Raw genomic sequence first — 17,624 nt, 5'->3', positions numbered from 1 at the left:
TTCTTCGGTTCAATCTGGCTTATAAAGCAGGTGTACAGGCATTCATTGATTATTCCTGTCTCCTTAATGCTTGTATAAACACAGGTGTGCTCATTCAAGCTACTTCTAGTTTGTACACCGGAGGACACATCACCAATCACATTCTCCAAAGGGTGATCTTTATGAATTCTCGTGGTCGGAACAGAACTGACATGCAAATTGTCTTCCAAGTTAGAAGAGAGCTCGTCAATGGTTGTTTCATGCTGAGAGTGAAATGGATTGAAAAATTCTTCTTCAGTCGAGGCAGCAGGGGTACCGATAGTATTTGATGAGGAAGGTTGACATTTATCAATCAGCTGTCTTTGTAATAGAATGTCTTCCTCATCAAGGATCATCTTCGTTGCAACTCTCTCTTCTTCTTCAGCAGTATCCAAAAACGGTACGTTAAAAGACTTGAAGAGTTTAACATAGTCGAAAAACTCAGCAGGTCCGTTGCTTGGTTTTGGCAGTTGGTAACTTGTGATGTCGGTGTTACACACCACCTCAACCTTGCTGGTCGATGTATTGAAGACACGTCTGTTAGGAGTCCCAACAACATAACCGACTAAGATTCCTTCATCGGCTACTTCACCAAATTTAGAATTTGTCTTCAAAATCGAACAAGGGGACCCGAATGGTTCAAGACCACTCAAATTGGGCTTTCTCCCATGCATAAGCTCGTAACACGTTTTATTTAGCCTCTTAACCGTTAAGACTCTGTTCAGGACATAACAGGCTGTAGCAACAGCTTCAGCCCAGAACACCACAGGAAGCTTTGAATCAGCCAGCATAGTTCTGGCTCCTTCAATTAACGTTCGATTCTTCCTTTCAGCCACTCCATTCTGTTGCGGTGTATACAGAGCGCTGTATTGGTGTTCAATCCCTCTCTGAAGGCAGAAGATCTCCATCTCAAAATTCTTGAACTCCGTTCCATTGTCACTCCTGATGAACTTAACTGTTTTACCCATGACGTTCTCAACTTTGGTAATCAAATTCTTCACCATTTGAGCCGTCTCATCTTTCGATTTCAGAAAATATACCCACGAATATCGCGAGTAGTCATCAGTGATCACCAAGCAGTAAGAAGTACCTCCTAGACTTTTTGCATATACGGGACCGAAGAGATCCATGTGAAGCAATTCTAGAGTACTGGCAATAGAGTTGACCTTCTTGGTGAGATGGGATTTCTTGTGCTGCTTTCCCTTCTTGCATGCTATACATTTGTCTTCAAAGTTAAAACTTTTCAAGGGAACGCCCATCACAAGTCCATTCCTGACAATGTGGTTCATCTTCCGAAGATGAATGTGCCCCATCCTCCTGTGCCACAGTTCGGATTCCGATTCGCTTGCTTTCGTCATTAAACATGATTCTTCCGTAGCCATTTCAGTAGACCTCATATCCATCACATAAGTATTTGTATCACGTGGAGCTTTCATCACTATCCACTCGTCTGGTATCTGAAAACCAGGCTTCAACACGATCGCCTCATTCTTCGTGAAATGAACAGTGTACTCCTTATCACAAATCTGCGACACACTCAGCAGATTGTGCTTCAACTCTTCTACAAAGTTCACATTCTCAAGAGTCATTTTTCCATTGGACACCGTTCCTCTTCCAGTAATTTTGCCTCCACTTTCACCGGCAAGTTAACTCTCGCTCCTTGAACAGGTTTTAAGTCGTGCAACAAGTATTTGTTACCCGTCATGTGCTGGGAACAGCCGCTATCTACAATCCAAAGACTGTGGGCAGCCCTGTTCAACTGTTCCTGCACAATAAAGCAAAGGATTAGAATCTAGGGACCCAAGACCAATTGGTCTTGGATCTATACATCCCGTACTTCTGCTTTCCAAAGTTAGCATCTGGATAATTCCTGTCAGTCCTATTAGTAAGTCTCCTTGGAAATTGAGTGTGAGGCCTTCCAAACCTATGTGTATTGGAAGTATTATATCTTGCGGTTTGGTTATTAGCATTGTTAAACTAAGGTTTGTTTCTGTGAAAACCTGAATTAGTTACATTTCGGAACTTTGAAGGGTTTTCATTTTTAGCAGTATTAAAATTACCATTAGGCTTATGCTCAGTTTTAATAGGCCTCACACCTCTGAATTTCGGCGTCAGAGGGCAATCTGCAACAAGATGTCCTAACTTATTACACCTAAAACAACACCTATGCTCCAATTTCTTTTCAAAGGTTGTTTTGGATGTCGAGGCTGTGTTACCGGCCGTTCGTCTCACATAAGGTGGGACGTACGGGTTGAGTGGAGTACTCTTTTTATAAGTTTTATCTTTTTCTCCACCAGTGGGTAACACTACCTTCTCTTTTGTCTTACCCGATTCGGACAACTTATCCGAATCTGATGAGACTGGACTCGTAACAGAAATTTTCACACTTGAAACAGGAGAACTCGTTTTGCCACTACTAACACTTGGTTCTTTACTCGTAACCTTGATTGGAACTGTCTGAGGAACTTCAAAATCAACAGATTTCTGAACACTAGGGTTAAAAGTGTAATTGTGGTTATAAGGTGGTGGAACCTCGTGATAACCAATTCCTCCCCTCTTCGCAGAGGAATCTTGACCACTAACAAGGTGATCACGAATAGCTGAGGAATTTCTGAACTGCTCAAGTTTTCGGTTCAGTTCCACCACTTTCACCTGGTGGTCAGCAATCTGCTTTTCTCGTTCAGCAATCAGTTTAGTCTTTTCTTCTAAAACCTCATAACTTAGATCAATTACTTCAATTTTTTCAGCAAGTTTTGTTTTTAAGCTTTTAACATCTTTTTCACACGCTTTTATTTTAACTTTGTAACTGTTTTCTCTTGCTTTCATAAAGTGATGATCTTCTTTAAGAGTTTTAAATTCAGCATCTAAACGAACATACTGATCAGTTATGGTAGCAAGTTGCTCAGACAAATTCTCACATTTAGTACAAATAGGTTTAGAACTTACCTCGGAGAGTTGATCCTTGTTATCTGCCATGAAAGCTTTTTCCTTACCAGTAGCTTTCTCTTCTTCGGTAATCTTCTCACAGTCTTCATTCTCAACCTTAGCCATATTCGCCTGCTCACTAGTTTCATTCGAATGCAGGTTCCAGTTGTATTCACCTGCTTCTCTGGACATCATGGCATTGATTACTTTACTATTCCCAGTGTGCTGTGCAGACCGGCCATGACCACGTTCAACTCGCTCGTTTCTGTACTCTTTGGCAAAGTGCCCGTTTTGTTGACAGTTATAGCACCTCACCTTAGACTTGTCGAACCCTGGCCTGCCACCAACAAACTTTCTCCCCGTCTTTCTCATAAACTTCTTCACTCTCCTCACTATCATGGCCATCTGCCATTGTAAATCCATTTCCTCCAGATCATCAGCATCGATCTGGTCATAGTCTTCATCCAGCATCGCTGGATCAACAACCTTTCCTTGAATATAGTTTTCATATGAAGCAATAAACGAAGCATAGAGGCTAAACTGCTCTTCAGCAGATTTGACGCTCATTGGCATCTTAGAGTAATTATTGCTTGAGGAACTTGAAGATCCACTAATCTTGCTTGCTGTCTGTTGAGTACCACTTGATCCACCGGCTACAAAGCAAACATCCCCATTTGAGTTTACTGACACAAGCCCCTCCTGTGAAGACTTGGCACACGACTCGCCCTTCGAGTAGTAGGCGGCAGAATCAGTCTTTGAACTTGAATTTGAGTTTACTTTAGCACCGTACATGCCTGGATCTTGAACCTGATCCATAGATGTCTCTTTTCTGACCATATTAAGCTCAAAAGTTCTGAGCTTGTTGACAGTGGTTTCAAGATCATAAGTAGGGAAGTCCTTGTCTTCCCTCATCAGCACAGTATACATCTCCCATTTTAGTGGGAGAGCATCGAGAAGCTTTTCCACAATCTCTTCTTCTCGGTAGGAAATGGAGTAGTTACTCAATTCAGTCATTAGATGATAATATCGAGTGATAATATCATCAAGAGATTCGTTCTTCAAGTACTTAAAGACTGAAAATTGAGTTTTGAGCAACTTTATCTTTGAAGCCCGAATACCTACATTCCCTTCAAATCTGTTCTCAAGAGCTTCCCAAAGCTCTCTAGCTGATGTATACTTTCTGAACGTATGGAGGATCTCCTGTGGAAGAGCCATTGTGATTGCAGCATGAGCCTTGCTTTCGGCTTCATACATCTTTTTCTCCTCCTCTTCCGTTTTACTGTATTTCTTGATTTGGTCTCGACCCTCATACTCCATGACTGGTGGAATATATCCATCTTGGATGCATACCCACATTTTCACATCCTGGTACTTAACGTATTATATGAACCGATCCTTCCACGCGACAAAGTCGGTTCCCTTCAGCAACCTTGGGGCCTTTGTAGCTGACCCCGCTTTAACTTCCATCTTTACAAGCTCCGAAATGTTGATCGACGACATCCTTCTTGAAGACTAAGAAACCCGAAAAATTCTGAGTAGGCGAAGTTAAAAAATTTCCTCTGAACAGTACTGTAGGCGAAGTTAAGGATAACTTCGCTTAAGTAATAACTTCGCTGGATCTTTCTTAAATTCGCGTGACTGGGCGAAGTTGAGAATAACTTCGCTTAGGGTAAGCGAACTTAGAAAGTAGGCGAACTTGAAGAAAAATTCGCTGAGCTAGGCGAACTTGATGAGAACTTCGCTGAGTTAGGCGAAGTTGAGGAGGTAGGCGAAGTTGTAAATAACTTCGCTTCTCCTTATATCTTCGCCGAAACCCTACGTATCCTGACGGCAACTTCGCCTGATGAACAACAACTTCGCCTGACGAACTCAAACTTTCTGCAGATCTGAAAATCGGATTTTAACGAGGTTTTTGACGGTTTAAAGGCTTGAACACACTGGTAGGAGGCTTAGAATGAGCAAAAACACCAAAAACTCGTCTCGTGAATAGTCGAAACGGGACGAATTCTACACCCGCGTGAATATCCCGAACCACACAATCGAGCAAACGCTCTGATACCAATTGTAGGTTCCCTCGACGGATCACACGAGATATCCCGATATACACAGGTGCGGAATCCCTGTGTAGATTGTTACGGACGTAGAACACAAACACACGAACACACGAATACGATACGAACAAACACACGTTATATTAATAACTCAACACGTGATATGATCACAGTTACAGACTCTCGACCTCACGTCACTTGACTCACACGAACAACTTGAACTTACTTACAAACCATAAGCCGTAACCTATATAAATACACGACAACTTCGCCTCAGGCGAAGTTGTCCTTAACTTCGCTTGGTTAACAAGTTCGCCTAGGCGAACTTGTCAACAACTTCGCTTTAAACAAACAAATACATAAACAATATTACAGACTCGATTACAGACACTAGACATATGAACTACTGACATTTATGCACCAACATTAAACTTAAAGTATTTTATTTGTATATTATTACAAAGTTCTTTAGTGTTTGGACATAGAGAAACCATCTATGAACTTGTTTTGAGATTGAAACCGAACCAAACCGATTCTTACTCGCTTAAGACACACAAGTGTGTTTTTTTTAGCCATCAAGACTTGTATATTTCTTTAAAAATAGTTACAAATTGATTTTTAAATATTTTCTTAAGTACTTGGAAAAGTTGGATCCAACTTGATCTCATAACAAAGTTTGGACTGACAAAATCGAACACTCACTTAACGTGTGTTGTTAGTCCTAAAACAATGGAACTACATACTTGGTTAAGTCTTATTAAATTTTATTGAGTTATCTCATAACTACAATTTTGGGTTTATGTTTATGTAATTTGGGGAGTTTTCTAAATGAACCCATAATATGTTTACAATATGGCTCTTCATCATTGTAAATAAGTTTTGAACTTTTAAAATTTTGGAACCGAACTTGACTTAACATTTGGGTCTGTGTCCAACCAAACCGAACTGCTCGCCTAACTACTTTTCCTTTTCTTTTGTACAAATTGGTTTGTTTATTTTTTAACGATCCAAACTTATTAATCTTGACTAATTGATATACCATTTAATATACATAATTCCCGCGTACATTTTATTTATTATTTTATTAGTTTATGTTCGGTTTTTGTTAGGATTTGTATATGTAGGTTCCCAGCCGGATCAACACAGGATTATCTCGTAACACGAGGGTGCGGAATCCCCTACGTATACGATACGAGTGTTTAATCGAGAGACACGTAAAGAAACACGTAACACGTAGAACAAAGGTTACTTTGTTATTAGATGTGAATACTAGAATCACCAAAACCTGCTGCGGCTTACAAGACGAACACTCTAAAAGCCTTGCAAACTCACGGCGCAAGTTAGGTTAATATATCACGACAACTTCGCCTAACACCCTAGGCGAAGTTGTCCCTAACTTCGCCAGAAGCTAAGTTCGCCACAACCAAAAACAAACTAACTAGTTTATCACGACAAACCAAACAGCGTAATGATTACAGACACGATAAACTCGAGACAAATGAACTACTAGCATAATGCACCAACGGACTCCCCCTTGGCAGTAGCTTCATTTTTCTTACATCTTCGTCTCGTCATGTAATCCAAAAAGCCATACCTTCTATCTTCAAGCATGTACACATTGTCTCACACAAACTGAGACCACCATTTGATATTTCTTTGCTTCATCTTTCCAGGCAGGAATATAAAAAATCTTCTTTTCGTTGAGTACCTGCAAATCAGCTTGAGACAAATTAACCAAGTGCATAGGATCATACACCCTTAAGATCTCCTGTTCATCTTGATCTTCCATCACGGCTTCAGCAGTTTGGCAATCAACATACCACCATTTAAGATCTTTTAACACATCTTTAGGCATTGTCTTCATTGGAACTTCTTTCATACAACGAATCGGTTTGTACTTCATCACCATCCAGGGCTTTCCATCAGCCTGCATTCCTCGATCTGTATCTTCAACCAACTTCCCTTTTTGCGGCTTCAACAACTCAAACTTTTTCTCCTTAACAACTTCACTCCACACTATTTTACCAACCCAACTAGCAAAGTTGTCCCCACTCCTATTAATCAGCCTTAAACGAGCCAATTCCTTCACCTCACACTCAGGTAACGTATTGAATGATCTCAACTTCTTAGCAAAATACTGAATCCCATCATATCTTTTCACCACAAATACTTTTAGTTGATCATCATACAACCAACATATAATACCTTTTTTCGATTCAGCATACCCTTTAATATTATAACTCTTTTTGAACATCGTTGGTACCACTGGCTTCTTTGTTTTGTTAAACCAATGAGCATATTCTTCTTTCCACCGTGGCTGTTCCTCCCACTCAGAATCACCCGACATATTATCATCTTGACCCACACGTTCTTGACTTGGAATATCATGTTCAACACTATCATCAGGTAACTCACCTTCCTCTAAGCCACTGTCAATCTCAATCTGTTCACCAAGCTTTTCAATCTCACTAAGAGGCAACACATCTTCATCCATATCTTCCTCATCATCCACCACAACAGTTTCACCACTTGTACGGCCAGATGGATCAGTAGCTTCATCATCCACCACAACCGTCTCACCACTTGCACTGCCAGATGGACCAATAGACTCCCCCTGAGATGTGGAAGCTCCAAGAGTTTGTTCAGTTCTTGGCAGCTCACCACCTGCATCTTTCGAAGCATTGGGATCATCATCTCTGTCCTTTCTCCTCTTGGTTCTCAACTCATCCCCTTTGCAACTGGTCTCCCCCTGAGATGCTAAGAACTGTTTAAGCGTATCAAAAAGTTTACCATGTTCAATAAGAAGAGATGACTGAATTTGGTTCTCAGCCACTAGCTGTTGAAGAGTGTATGTTATTCACAGAAGACAAACGTATAAAATAATATAAAATAAACATAAGAAAAATAGCATTGACGGGATCAAATTTCAGTCTGTAGAGAACCCAGCATGTTTAAGAAAAGATTCGAACATGGAATCATACTAATTAAGAGGCTGTCACACAGATCCATGTTCAGCATTATTATGACATAGAGAAACAGGTTGAAGGCAGGTATAAAACTTAGCATGATTCTCATTGCTTCAGTGATACGGATTAGGTTCAATTAGGCTCAAAATTTAGATGGACATCACTTATGGAACTGTGATGCCTCCTATCTATTCTCAAGGCGTATTTGGCTTTCCCCAGATCACCCCGAGTTGACTTCGACCTGTAGTGTCTGATTTAAACAATGTATATCTTGCACAAGACTCAGTTGTTGCCCCATCCATGTTGTTTTAGACTTTGTGAATTTCAAAGGCAATAAGACATAATAATCCCTTTTTTTTTTGAGAACTATAACAAACACATGCTAGTCTCGAATCTGGATCATTGCAGAAGGATAACACAATATACGCGGGAATCAAGACACTAACGGGCTCATGTATGACCGGGTAATCACTTTTCTGCCTATCATTCGGAGAGATATATGTGGAGACATGCACATTTCAAAATGACTCTCCACAGTAAATCGAGCAGATTTAATTTGTATCACATTTACTTTTACGCACCATGGAAAGCTACCGTACCAACCAATGACTGTTCTAAAGTCTATTAAGCCTAATAACTTCACCTGTTAGGTAGACAAAATCAGTTCATCTATCATTTTTCATAGGTTGGATCAATTTTCAATTGAACATCAATTTTGAAGCTTCATGAGAAGCTATAGACTGAAAAAGTATATCATTTTCCAAAAAATTTATATTCAGACGCCCCGATCACTTCTAAGTTTTTGGGTAAATGGCTATCCCGAAAATCCAGTAGATTAGCAGGACCAAACACAAATCCGAAAATCCAGAAATTCTTCCTCCACTTTCTTCTGCAAAACTAACTCTTCCTCCTTGTACAGCTTTCAAATTACGTAACAAATTCTTGTTACCAGTCATGTGCCGGGAACAGCCGCTGTCGACAACCCACATGTTGTTCACAGCCCTGTTCGACTGTTCCTGCACATTAAAGAAACGAATTAAAAGTGCGGGACCCAAGCCCTTCTGGTCTTGGGTTAGTCAAACCTGTCAAACGGCATCCAACTCCTTGGTTGCCCAAAGTTCCCTTGAGGGAAGTTTTCATTTGATCTGAATGGAAGATTTCTAGAAAACTGATTATGAGGCCATCCAACCATTCTTGATTTTCTAGCGTTAATGGATTCGAAGTTGCCCATTCTATGATTAACTGGGAAAAAATGTGGTTGGTTTCTTTGAAATCTTGAATTTGTCCAACGATTAAAGTTGGATGCATTAGAATTTTTACCCGTACCAGTTTTAGTGTTCGTTCCATTTTCAGCTTTGGTTGGCCTCAAATTTTTAGATTTCTTCCTCTTCAGCGGACAGTTGCTGACAAAGTGACCTACCTTGTTACATCGAAAACAGCTTTTGTTCGGACAATTAATTTTCTTTGGACAATCTGTGTCTATCCGAACATTCTTTTCAGAAGTTGCAGTAGAGGATGAAGTTACTTCACTGACAGTTTGTTTCACATAAGGGGGAACGAGTGGGTTTAGAGAAGATTTCAGTTTGCTAAAAGTATCACTCCCTCCCCCCCCTTTTGAGTAACACAACTTCGTCATCCACTTTGCTGATGTTCACAGACTCCTTATGCGTGGAGTCTTGATCCATAACTGACGATTCTGTCTGAACCGATTCATTAACATCTTTACTGACGTTCTCATGATTGCTCAATTCAACATTGGTGTTGCTTGATTGAACTCTAACGGGTGAGTCGATGGAGCTAACATTTCCCGTTACTGTCTGATCAGGTTTAACAAAGACAGGTGGCTGATTACAAGGATTATAAGTGTAGTTATTGTTAAAAGGTGGTGGAACTTCATTGTATCCAATTCCTCCTTTATCGTTAGGAGAACGTTGAACACTTAGGACATGATTAAGCATCATTGAAGAATTCCTAAACTGTTCAAGTTTTCTGTTTATTTCCACCACTTTCACTTGATAATCAGCTATCTGTTTGTCCTTTTCAGCAATAAGTTTGGTTTTTTCTTCCACAACTTCATAACTTATATCGATTACTTGGATTTTCTCAGCTAATGTTGCCTTAAGGCATCTTATATCTTTTTCACCAGCATTAATTTTGACTGAGTAACTGTTTTCCCTTTGTTTAGAGTAATGATGTTCTTCTTTTATAATTTTTAATTCTTTTTCCAAACTTACATACTGATTAGTTAAAGCAGTTAATTAATCAGACAGTATTTCACATTGTTCACATTGAGGTTCAGAACATACCTCTGAGAGCTTATCATTCACTTCTGCCATGTATGCTTGATCCTCCACTGGTTCCTTGTCACTTCTTTCACTCACGATATTCACTAGATGGGCTTGCTCAATCACCTCCTCAACTTTGATGTTCCAATTATATCCACCATTCTGTTGAGAAACCATGGCTTTTATTTCACTTCCATTCACATTCTGCTGAGTAGGCCTGTTCTGACCCCGTTCAACTCTCTCATTTGGGCACTCTCTCACAAAGTGTCCATTCTATTGACAGTTGTAGCAACAAACTTTTGACTTGTCAAATCCCGGTCTCTCTCCCACGAACTTTCGTCCAGTCTTCTTCATAAACCGTTTTACCCTTCTTACTATCATCGCCATTTGCCACTGCAGATCCATTTCTTCCATGTCATCAGCATCTATCTGATCATAGTCCTCATCCAAGGTTGCAGGGTCAACTATCTTTCCCTTGATGTAATTTTCATAAGACGCAATGAAAGAGGCATAAAGGGCAAATTGTTGTTCAACAGATTTTACACTCATAGGCATCTTTGAGTAATTTACATTTGAAGCACTAGTAGAAGAATTACTGACTGAAGATTGAGATTTTGAAGAACCACTTCCACTTGCTACAAAGCATATATCTCCTTCCATATTCATCATCACATGACCATCTTACATAGAATTTGGTTCCCCGCCTGAGTAATAGGCGGTCGAATCTGTTTTAGAGCTTGAGTTTGCAGAGCCTTTTGCACCATACATTCTCGGATCCTGAACCTGATCAGTAGACGTCTCTTTTCGTAACATGTTAAGCTCATAATTATGTAACTTGTTAACCACCTTCTCTAAATCAAAACTATCAAATTCTTTATCTTCTTTCATCAGAACTGTGTACATCTCCCATCTTGATGGAAGAGCATCAAGAAGTTTTTCCACAATCTCACTCTCAGAATACCTTATGGAGTAGTTGTCCAATTCGGTCATCAAGTGATAGTATCTTGTTATGATGTCATCAAGCGATTCATTCTTAAAATACTTGAATACCGAGAACTAAGTTTTTAGTAACTTTATCTTGGAGTTTCGAATTCCGACGTTACCTTCATAGCGGCTCTCCAATGCTTCCCACAATTCTCTAGCCGTCTTGTACTTTCGGAAAGTATGAAGAATTTCCTGAGGGATTGCCATAGTGATTGCAGCTAGTGCCTTACTTTCTGCCTCGTACATCTTCTTCTCATCTTCCTCCATCTTATTATAATTTTTCAGTTGCTCACGTCCTTCAAACTCAGTTGTTGGAGGGATATAACCATCCTGAATGCATACCCACATCTTTGCATCTTGATATTTCACATACTGCTCAAATCTGTCTTTCCACGCAACAAAATCAGTGCCTTTAAGTAACTTTGGAGCTTTAGTCGCAGACCCAGCTTCAACTTCCATTTTCACCAATTCAGTGATGTTTATTGACGTCATTTTTAAACCGAAACAGGAGTTGGAACAAAGTGAAACGATCTTTCGTGAAGGTGAAGAAAGTACAACTTCACCTTGGGTTAACTTCACCAGATTATAACTTCACCACGTAACTTCGCCAACGCACAACTTCTCCAAAGTATAACTTCGCCAAAGTATAACTTCGCCAATTAACTTCACCAACGTACAACTTCACCAAAGAATAACTTCGCCAAAGTATAACTTCGCCAAAGTATAACTTCGGCAAAGAATAACTTCGCCAATTAACTTCACCAACGTACAACTTTGCCAGTTATAACTTCGCTGAAACCCTAACTTCAGGTAACGGTAACTTTGCAGGTCGCGAGATCTGATTTTGAGCAGTGTTTTTCTTGTTTCGAATGATTAAACGGTAGTATGGAGTGCAACAGGGACAATGTACTGTAGGAATGGACTGAATGAACAGTGTTTTACTTGAAACGATTCCGCGAAAAGTCTAACGGAGTTCGTTTAACACAAGTGTGATAATCCCGAACCACACAATCACGAGCAAATGCTCTGATACCAATTGTAGGTTCCCAGCCGGATCAACACAGGATTATCTCGTAACACGAGGGTGCGGAATCCCCTATGTATACGATACGAGTGTTTAATCGAGAGACACGTAAAGAAACACGTAACACGTAGAACAAAGGTTACTTTGTTATTAGATGTGAATACTAGAATCACTAAAACCTATTGCGGCTTACAAGACGAACACTCTAAAAGCCTTGCAAACTGACGGCGCAAGTTAGGTTAATATATCACGACAACTTCGCCTAACACCTTAGGCGAAGTTGTCCCTAACTTCGCCAGAAGCTAAGTTCGCCACAACCAAAAACAAACTAACTAGTTTATCACGACAAACCAAACAGCGTAATGATTACAGACACGATAAACTCGAGACAAATGAACTACTGGCATAATGCACCAACAGTATACTACTAACTTATTTAAATAAATGTAGGTCCCGAGACTTGTTCATGGTTAAAGAGGGCGAAAAACTATCAAAAACGAGCTAAACCGGCGAACTGGAGCATCAGGAAATGAACCGTACCGAACCAGGAGTGAACCGGAACAAACCAGATTGGGTGACCCCCCCCCCCACCGGATCGCCGCGCGGCCAAGTGGGTGAGGGCCACCGCGCAGCGCCGTGGGCTCAGTTCCAGAAACTTCCAACCGTCTTTCGTATTTTTGGCAACCTGTTTCCTATTTAAAGACCTCTAAACTAACCCTTAAACATACCTGAAAGTTCCAGCCAATTTTGGGGAGTTACGGGGCTTACGGGATCATATTTTGGGAGCTTTGGAGTAAAAGAATCATCCGGTTTTCGCATATTAGTTGAAGACAAAGAACGCGGGTTTTTTCCTTTATTTCTTTCATTTTCATTTATTTACCGCCATTAATTCTTACTTGTTTGTTTTACTTAAATTTGAGATGTTAGGCTAAATTTCATGAACTATCTAGGCTTATGATGAACCTACTTTGATGTTTTGATTTGACTTTAGGATTGTTTATTGTTATGGGTTTTATGGCTTAGTAAAAGATTTATTTATAATTAATTGATACGTATGAAAGCTTAGGATTGTTTGATGAGTTTTATTCCATAGTTTTCTTTGATTATTGTTTGTCATATGATAGGATTGCTATTAGGTCAACTACTTTGTGTTTTTGATTATTTTATGATTGATATCATGATAAGGTCATAGGAATAATATTTTCAAATAAAACTAAGTGTGCTGCTAACCTAATATCTGTAAAGTGCTAGGTTGTTGATAAGTCTTTAGTATTTAATCTTGCTAGATTTAGTTTTTCGTAAGGAGTCCGTCTAGGGTTGGTTATTTATTATTGTTTATTAAATCAATAAAATATAGTAAATTGCCTTTGATTTACGCGCTGTAAGGTAGGATTTTGTATAAAGGAACTAAATTATAATTAATTAGGTGACCGTAAGGGAACTTGATTTTCAATACTGGTGTGCGTTAAAACTTGTTAGAAATCCATAGGTGTCTCTTGAGAAGGGTCAGGGTCCTGTTCGGGTTTTCTTTTAAGTATCTATTTTACGATCCCAGTTCATAACTAAATATTTTCCCAGGTTAATTAATTACTGAAATTTAGGGGATTCTAGCCTAGGTAGTTTTCTTATTACCATCTTATTTTAAATAAACAAACTTTTGCTTTCGTTTAAATTACTTGTTTGCTTAATTAGTTTTTAATTATAGTATTAAATTAGTATTTTAAATAAACCCCCCGAACAAATATAATTAATAAGTCGTGTGTATAGTCAAGTCTAATTAGCTAATAAACGTAATTTAGAGAGTCTCGTGGGTTCGATATCCGGACTTACTTAGCTTTACTAGAGTCGATCGGTTCACTTGCCGGTTAGTACTTTAGTTGAGTTTTAGAGAGTCTAGAGTATTACTTAGTGTTTATTTTTAGTTAAATTAGTTAATAATTATTAAACTACTTCAAGCACATCAAGTTTTTGGCGCCGTTGCCGGGGACTCTTTGCAATTGCGTTATTAGCTTTGATTGGACCTACTTGCTACATACGTGATATTTGTTTCGTTTTGTTTGAGTCGCAGGAGTCTAATTAAGTCTAGTTTGTTTTAATTGTTTATTTAATTTTAGTATTAGAATCGTTCTTTTAGAAACTACTTACTTGGTCTTGTGCGTTTTCTAGGTATATGCCACATCTGCGTTCGCAAGGACCACCGTTAGACTGCTTTGGACCTACTCCGTTGACGTCAGAGGCAAGTTCGTCAACATCAGAAAAGCAGCCTATCACCATAGATACTTCACCAAAATCATCACCCGCCAATTCACCACCACCGAGTCCTAGACCCATCCCAATGGCCGAAAATAACTGCACTGTGTACCAGCAAGCTTTTAAAGGGTTCCATGGAGATCACTCACCCATTATCGCTCCCGGGATTGATAACCCTAACTCATGGCAGATTCCATCCTACGCCATGACCAACATCACCTAACACCACCAATTCCATGGCCGTGAAGATGAAGACGCATCGGCACACATCAATCGTATGACTCGTGTGTTCAAAACGTTCAATTTGCAAGGTGTTAATGAGGATGCCTTCTTCCTTCACTTGTTCCCATTTACACTTTCGGGTCGTGCCGCCACTTGGCTTGACTCGCAACCTGCTGGAGCATTCATTACTTAGGAGGCACTTCGCAATGCATTCATCAAGAAGTACTTTCCCCCTGCCAAGGCCTCTCACCTCCGTGATCAGATCCACTCCTTTCACATGGAGACAGATAAGCCATACTACCAAGTTTGGGAGCGCTTTCAGAATCTGCTTTCCCGTTGTTCACAACATAGGCTCACACCTTGGGCCCTTGTTAAGAATTTTTACAATGGGCTTACTTATGAAGCTCAAGCGAGGTTTGACACAACTGCTGGGGGTAATTTGATGGATAAGAAGAATGTGACTGAGTGTAACGAGATGTTTGAAAGTTTCACACAATCTGAGTACGCGAAGAAGCCACGAGGCAGGAATTCCAATCCCACCACCATTACATCCTCATCTGCTCGAGGTGTACACCAGGTTCATCTGGATACTGGTATAGCTATTGAGAATCTTACCCGAGAGATAAAGAAATTACAGGAGAAGGTGGATAAGTGTGAGATGTGTAGGGGTGGTTATGGTACGTTGGAGTGTCCGTTGATGAACAATCAAGATGTTGATTTTGTCGCTGGTCAAAACAGGTTACCTAATGCTTACAACAACAATCAGAACTGGAACAACTACAAGAATCAGAATCAGAATCAAGGGCAAAGTAACTCGAATTGGCGTCCGGCCGGTGGGCCACCTGGTTTCCAAGCTTCCTACAACCGAAATCAGGGGCAGTATAACAATGAAGGTTCTAATGGTCAAAGTTCGAATAATGTGCCAGATATGAGTAAGAAGTTGGACGAGATGATGCAGCAAATCGTTACTAAAGATCAAGCTACTCAAAAGACTCTTGCCGATCATTACCTGCTTCTTAAGAATCAACTTCAGCTCTACTTGACATGCAAAGGTCCATTGGCGATATTGTTCGACGATTGGATGAGAGCCCCCGAGACATTTTTCAGGTTCTACTCAGCAGAAACCAGCCGCTCAACTAAAAGCAATTACTACTTGAAGCGGCAGGATTTTGGGTCCCGAGGTAAGAAGGAATGAGGCTGAAGTTGAAGATGAGGAGGTGATGGATGAAGAGATCGAGATGGAAGTATCGGGAAAAGTGCAGAACACTACACCAGTTGCACCACCAGTAGAGAAGAAGCCGGTTGAAATCCGGCCATCACCTGTGATTGATCATTCTCGTGTACCATATCCCACTCGCGTAAAACATCATAAATACACGCGGGAGTATGGACATTTTCTTGACATGTTCCGACAGTTGAAGATTAACCTCTCGTTCATTGAAGCCCTTCAACACATGCTGAAATACGCAAAGTTCTTAAAAGACCTGTTGAAGAGGAAGGATAGGTTGGGGGAGGTGTCATCGATTCGCCTTATGGGAGATTGTTTGGCGGTAGTGTTGAACCGCGTACCCGAGAAGTTGTCAGATCCGAGAGTGTTTACGATTCCGTGTTTGTTCGGTAGTTATGCAATGAGCCATGCATTGGCGGATTTGGGTGCGAGTATAAATTTGATGCCGTATTCCTTGTACGAGAAGTTGGAGTTAGGTGAGCTTACACCGACTTGCATGTCTTTATCATTGGCCGATCGTTCGGTTAAGTATCCGTGAGGTATTATTGAGAATTTGCTAGTAAAGGTGGATAAGTTTGTGTTCCCAGTTGATTTTGTGGTGCTCGATATGGAGGCCAATGAGAAGGTCCCCATTATTCTAGGTCGTCCGTTCTTGTGTAATCCAAGTTGCCCGTTATTGTGCTCGATATGGAGGCCAACGAGAAGGTCCCCATTATTCTATGGTCGAACTTGCCTGTTATTGTGTAATCCAAGTTGACGAAAGAAGAAAAGTCGAGGTTGATAGACGTTTTGAAGTTGCACAAGGGGGGCGATTGCATAGAGACTTTCCGATATTTAATGTATTAGCCCCGCTTATTGCACGCACCGGATTCTAATGGAGGATGAGTACAAACCGATGGTGCAACCACAAAGATGTCTTAATCCAAATATGCAAAAGGTTGTGATGAAGGAGGTATTGAAGTTGATGGATGCCGGGATGATTTACCCGATTTCCGATTTTCCATGGGTGAGCCCAACCCAAGTTGTTTCGAAGAAAGGAGGTATGACTGTGGTGATGAATGAGAAGAATGAGCTTATCCCTTCGCGTACGGTTACCGGTTGGCGTATGTGTATTGATTATAGGTGATTGAATGATTCCACCCGGAAGGACCACTTCCCGTTGCCGTTTATTGATCAGATGTTGGAGCGTTTGGCAGGTCAGCAGTTTTATTGTTTTTTCGGGATATTTTCAAATCCCCATTGCACCGAAAGACCAAGAGAAGACGACTTTTACATGTCCCTATGGCACGTTTGCGTACCGACGCATGCCGTTTGGACTATGTAACGCTCCGGACACCTTTCAGCGTTGTATGGTGGCCATCTTGCAGGATATGATTGAGACGTCCATGGAGGTGTTTATGGACGATTTTTCGGTTTACGATAATTCTTTCGATCATTGTTTGGCTAATCTTGAGAAGATGTTGAAGAGGTGTATTGAGACGAAGTTAATGCTAAATTGGGAGAAATGCCATTTTATGGTGACTGAAGGGATTGTGTTGGGTCATAAGATCTCGAGAGACGGCATTGAGTTGGATTGGGCAAAGATTGATACTATAAGTAGACTTCCCCCGCCAACGAATGTGAAAGCGATTAGTAGTTTTTTGGGTCATGCGGGATTCTATCGGTGATTTA

General features: G+C 40.4%; 1 protein-coding gene across 1 annotated transcript; it reads left to right on the top strand.

Annotated features, from left to right (window-relative positions):
• The first annotated feature begins 15,002 nt into the window (after positions 1-15,002).
• Positions 15,003-16,491, top strand: LOC143613288 (uncharacterized). Its single transcript, XM_077087039.1, has 3 exons — positions 15,003-15,453; positions 15,652-15,832; positions 15,885-16,491. Exons 1-3 carry the CDS (start codon positions 15,003-15,005, stop codon positions 16,489-16,491), a joined length of 1,239 nt encoding a protein of 412 aa, XP_076943154.1.
• Positions 16,492-17,624: the final 1,133 nt, after the last annotated feature.

The sequence above is a fragment of the Bidens hawaiensis genome, unplaced genomic scaffold (assembly GCF_021521415.1).
Source record: "Bidens hawaiensis isolate Kalapana, Puna unplaced genomic scaffold, B.hawaiensis_p1.1 tig00037140_1, whole genome shotgun sequence".
NCBI lineage: Eukaryota > Viridiplantae > Streptophyta > Magnoliopsida > Asterales > Asteraceae > Bidens > Bidens hawaiensis.
This window is presented reverse-complemented; position numbering and strand designations above follow the sequence as displayed.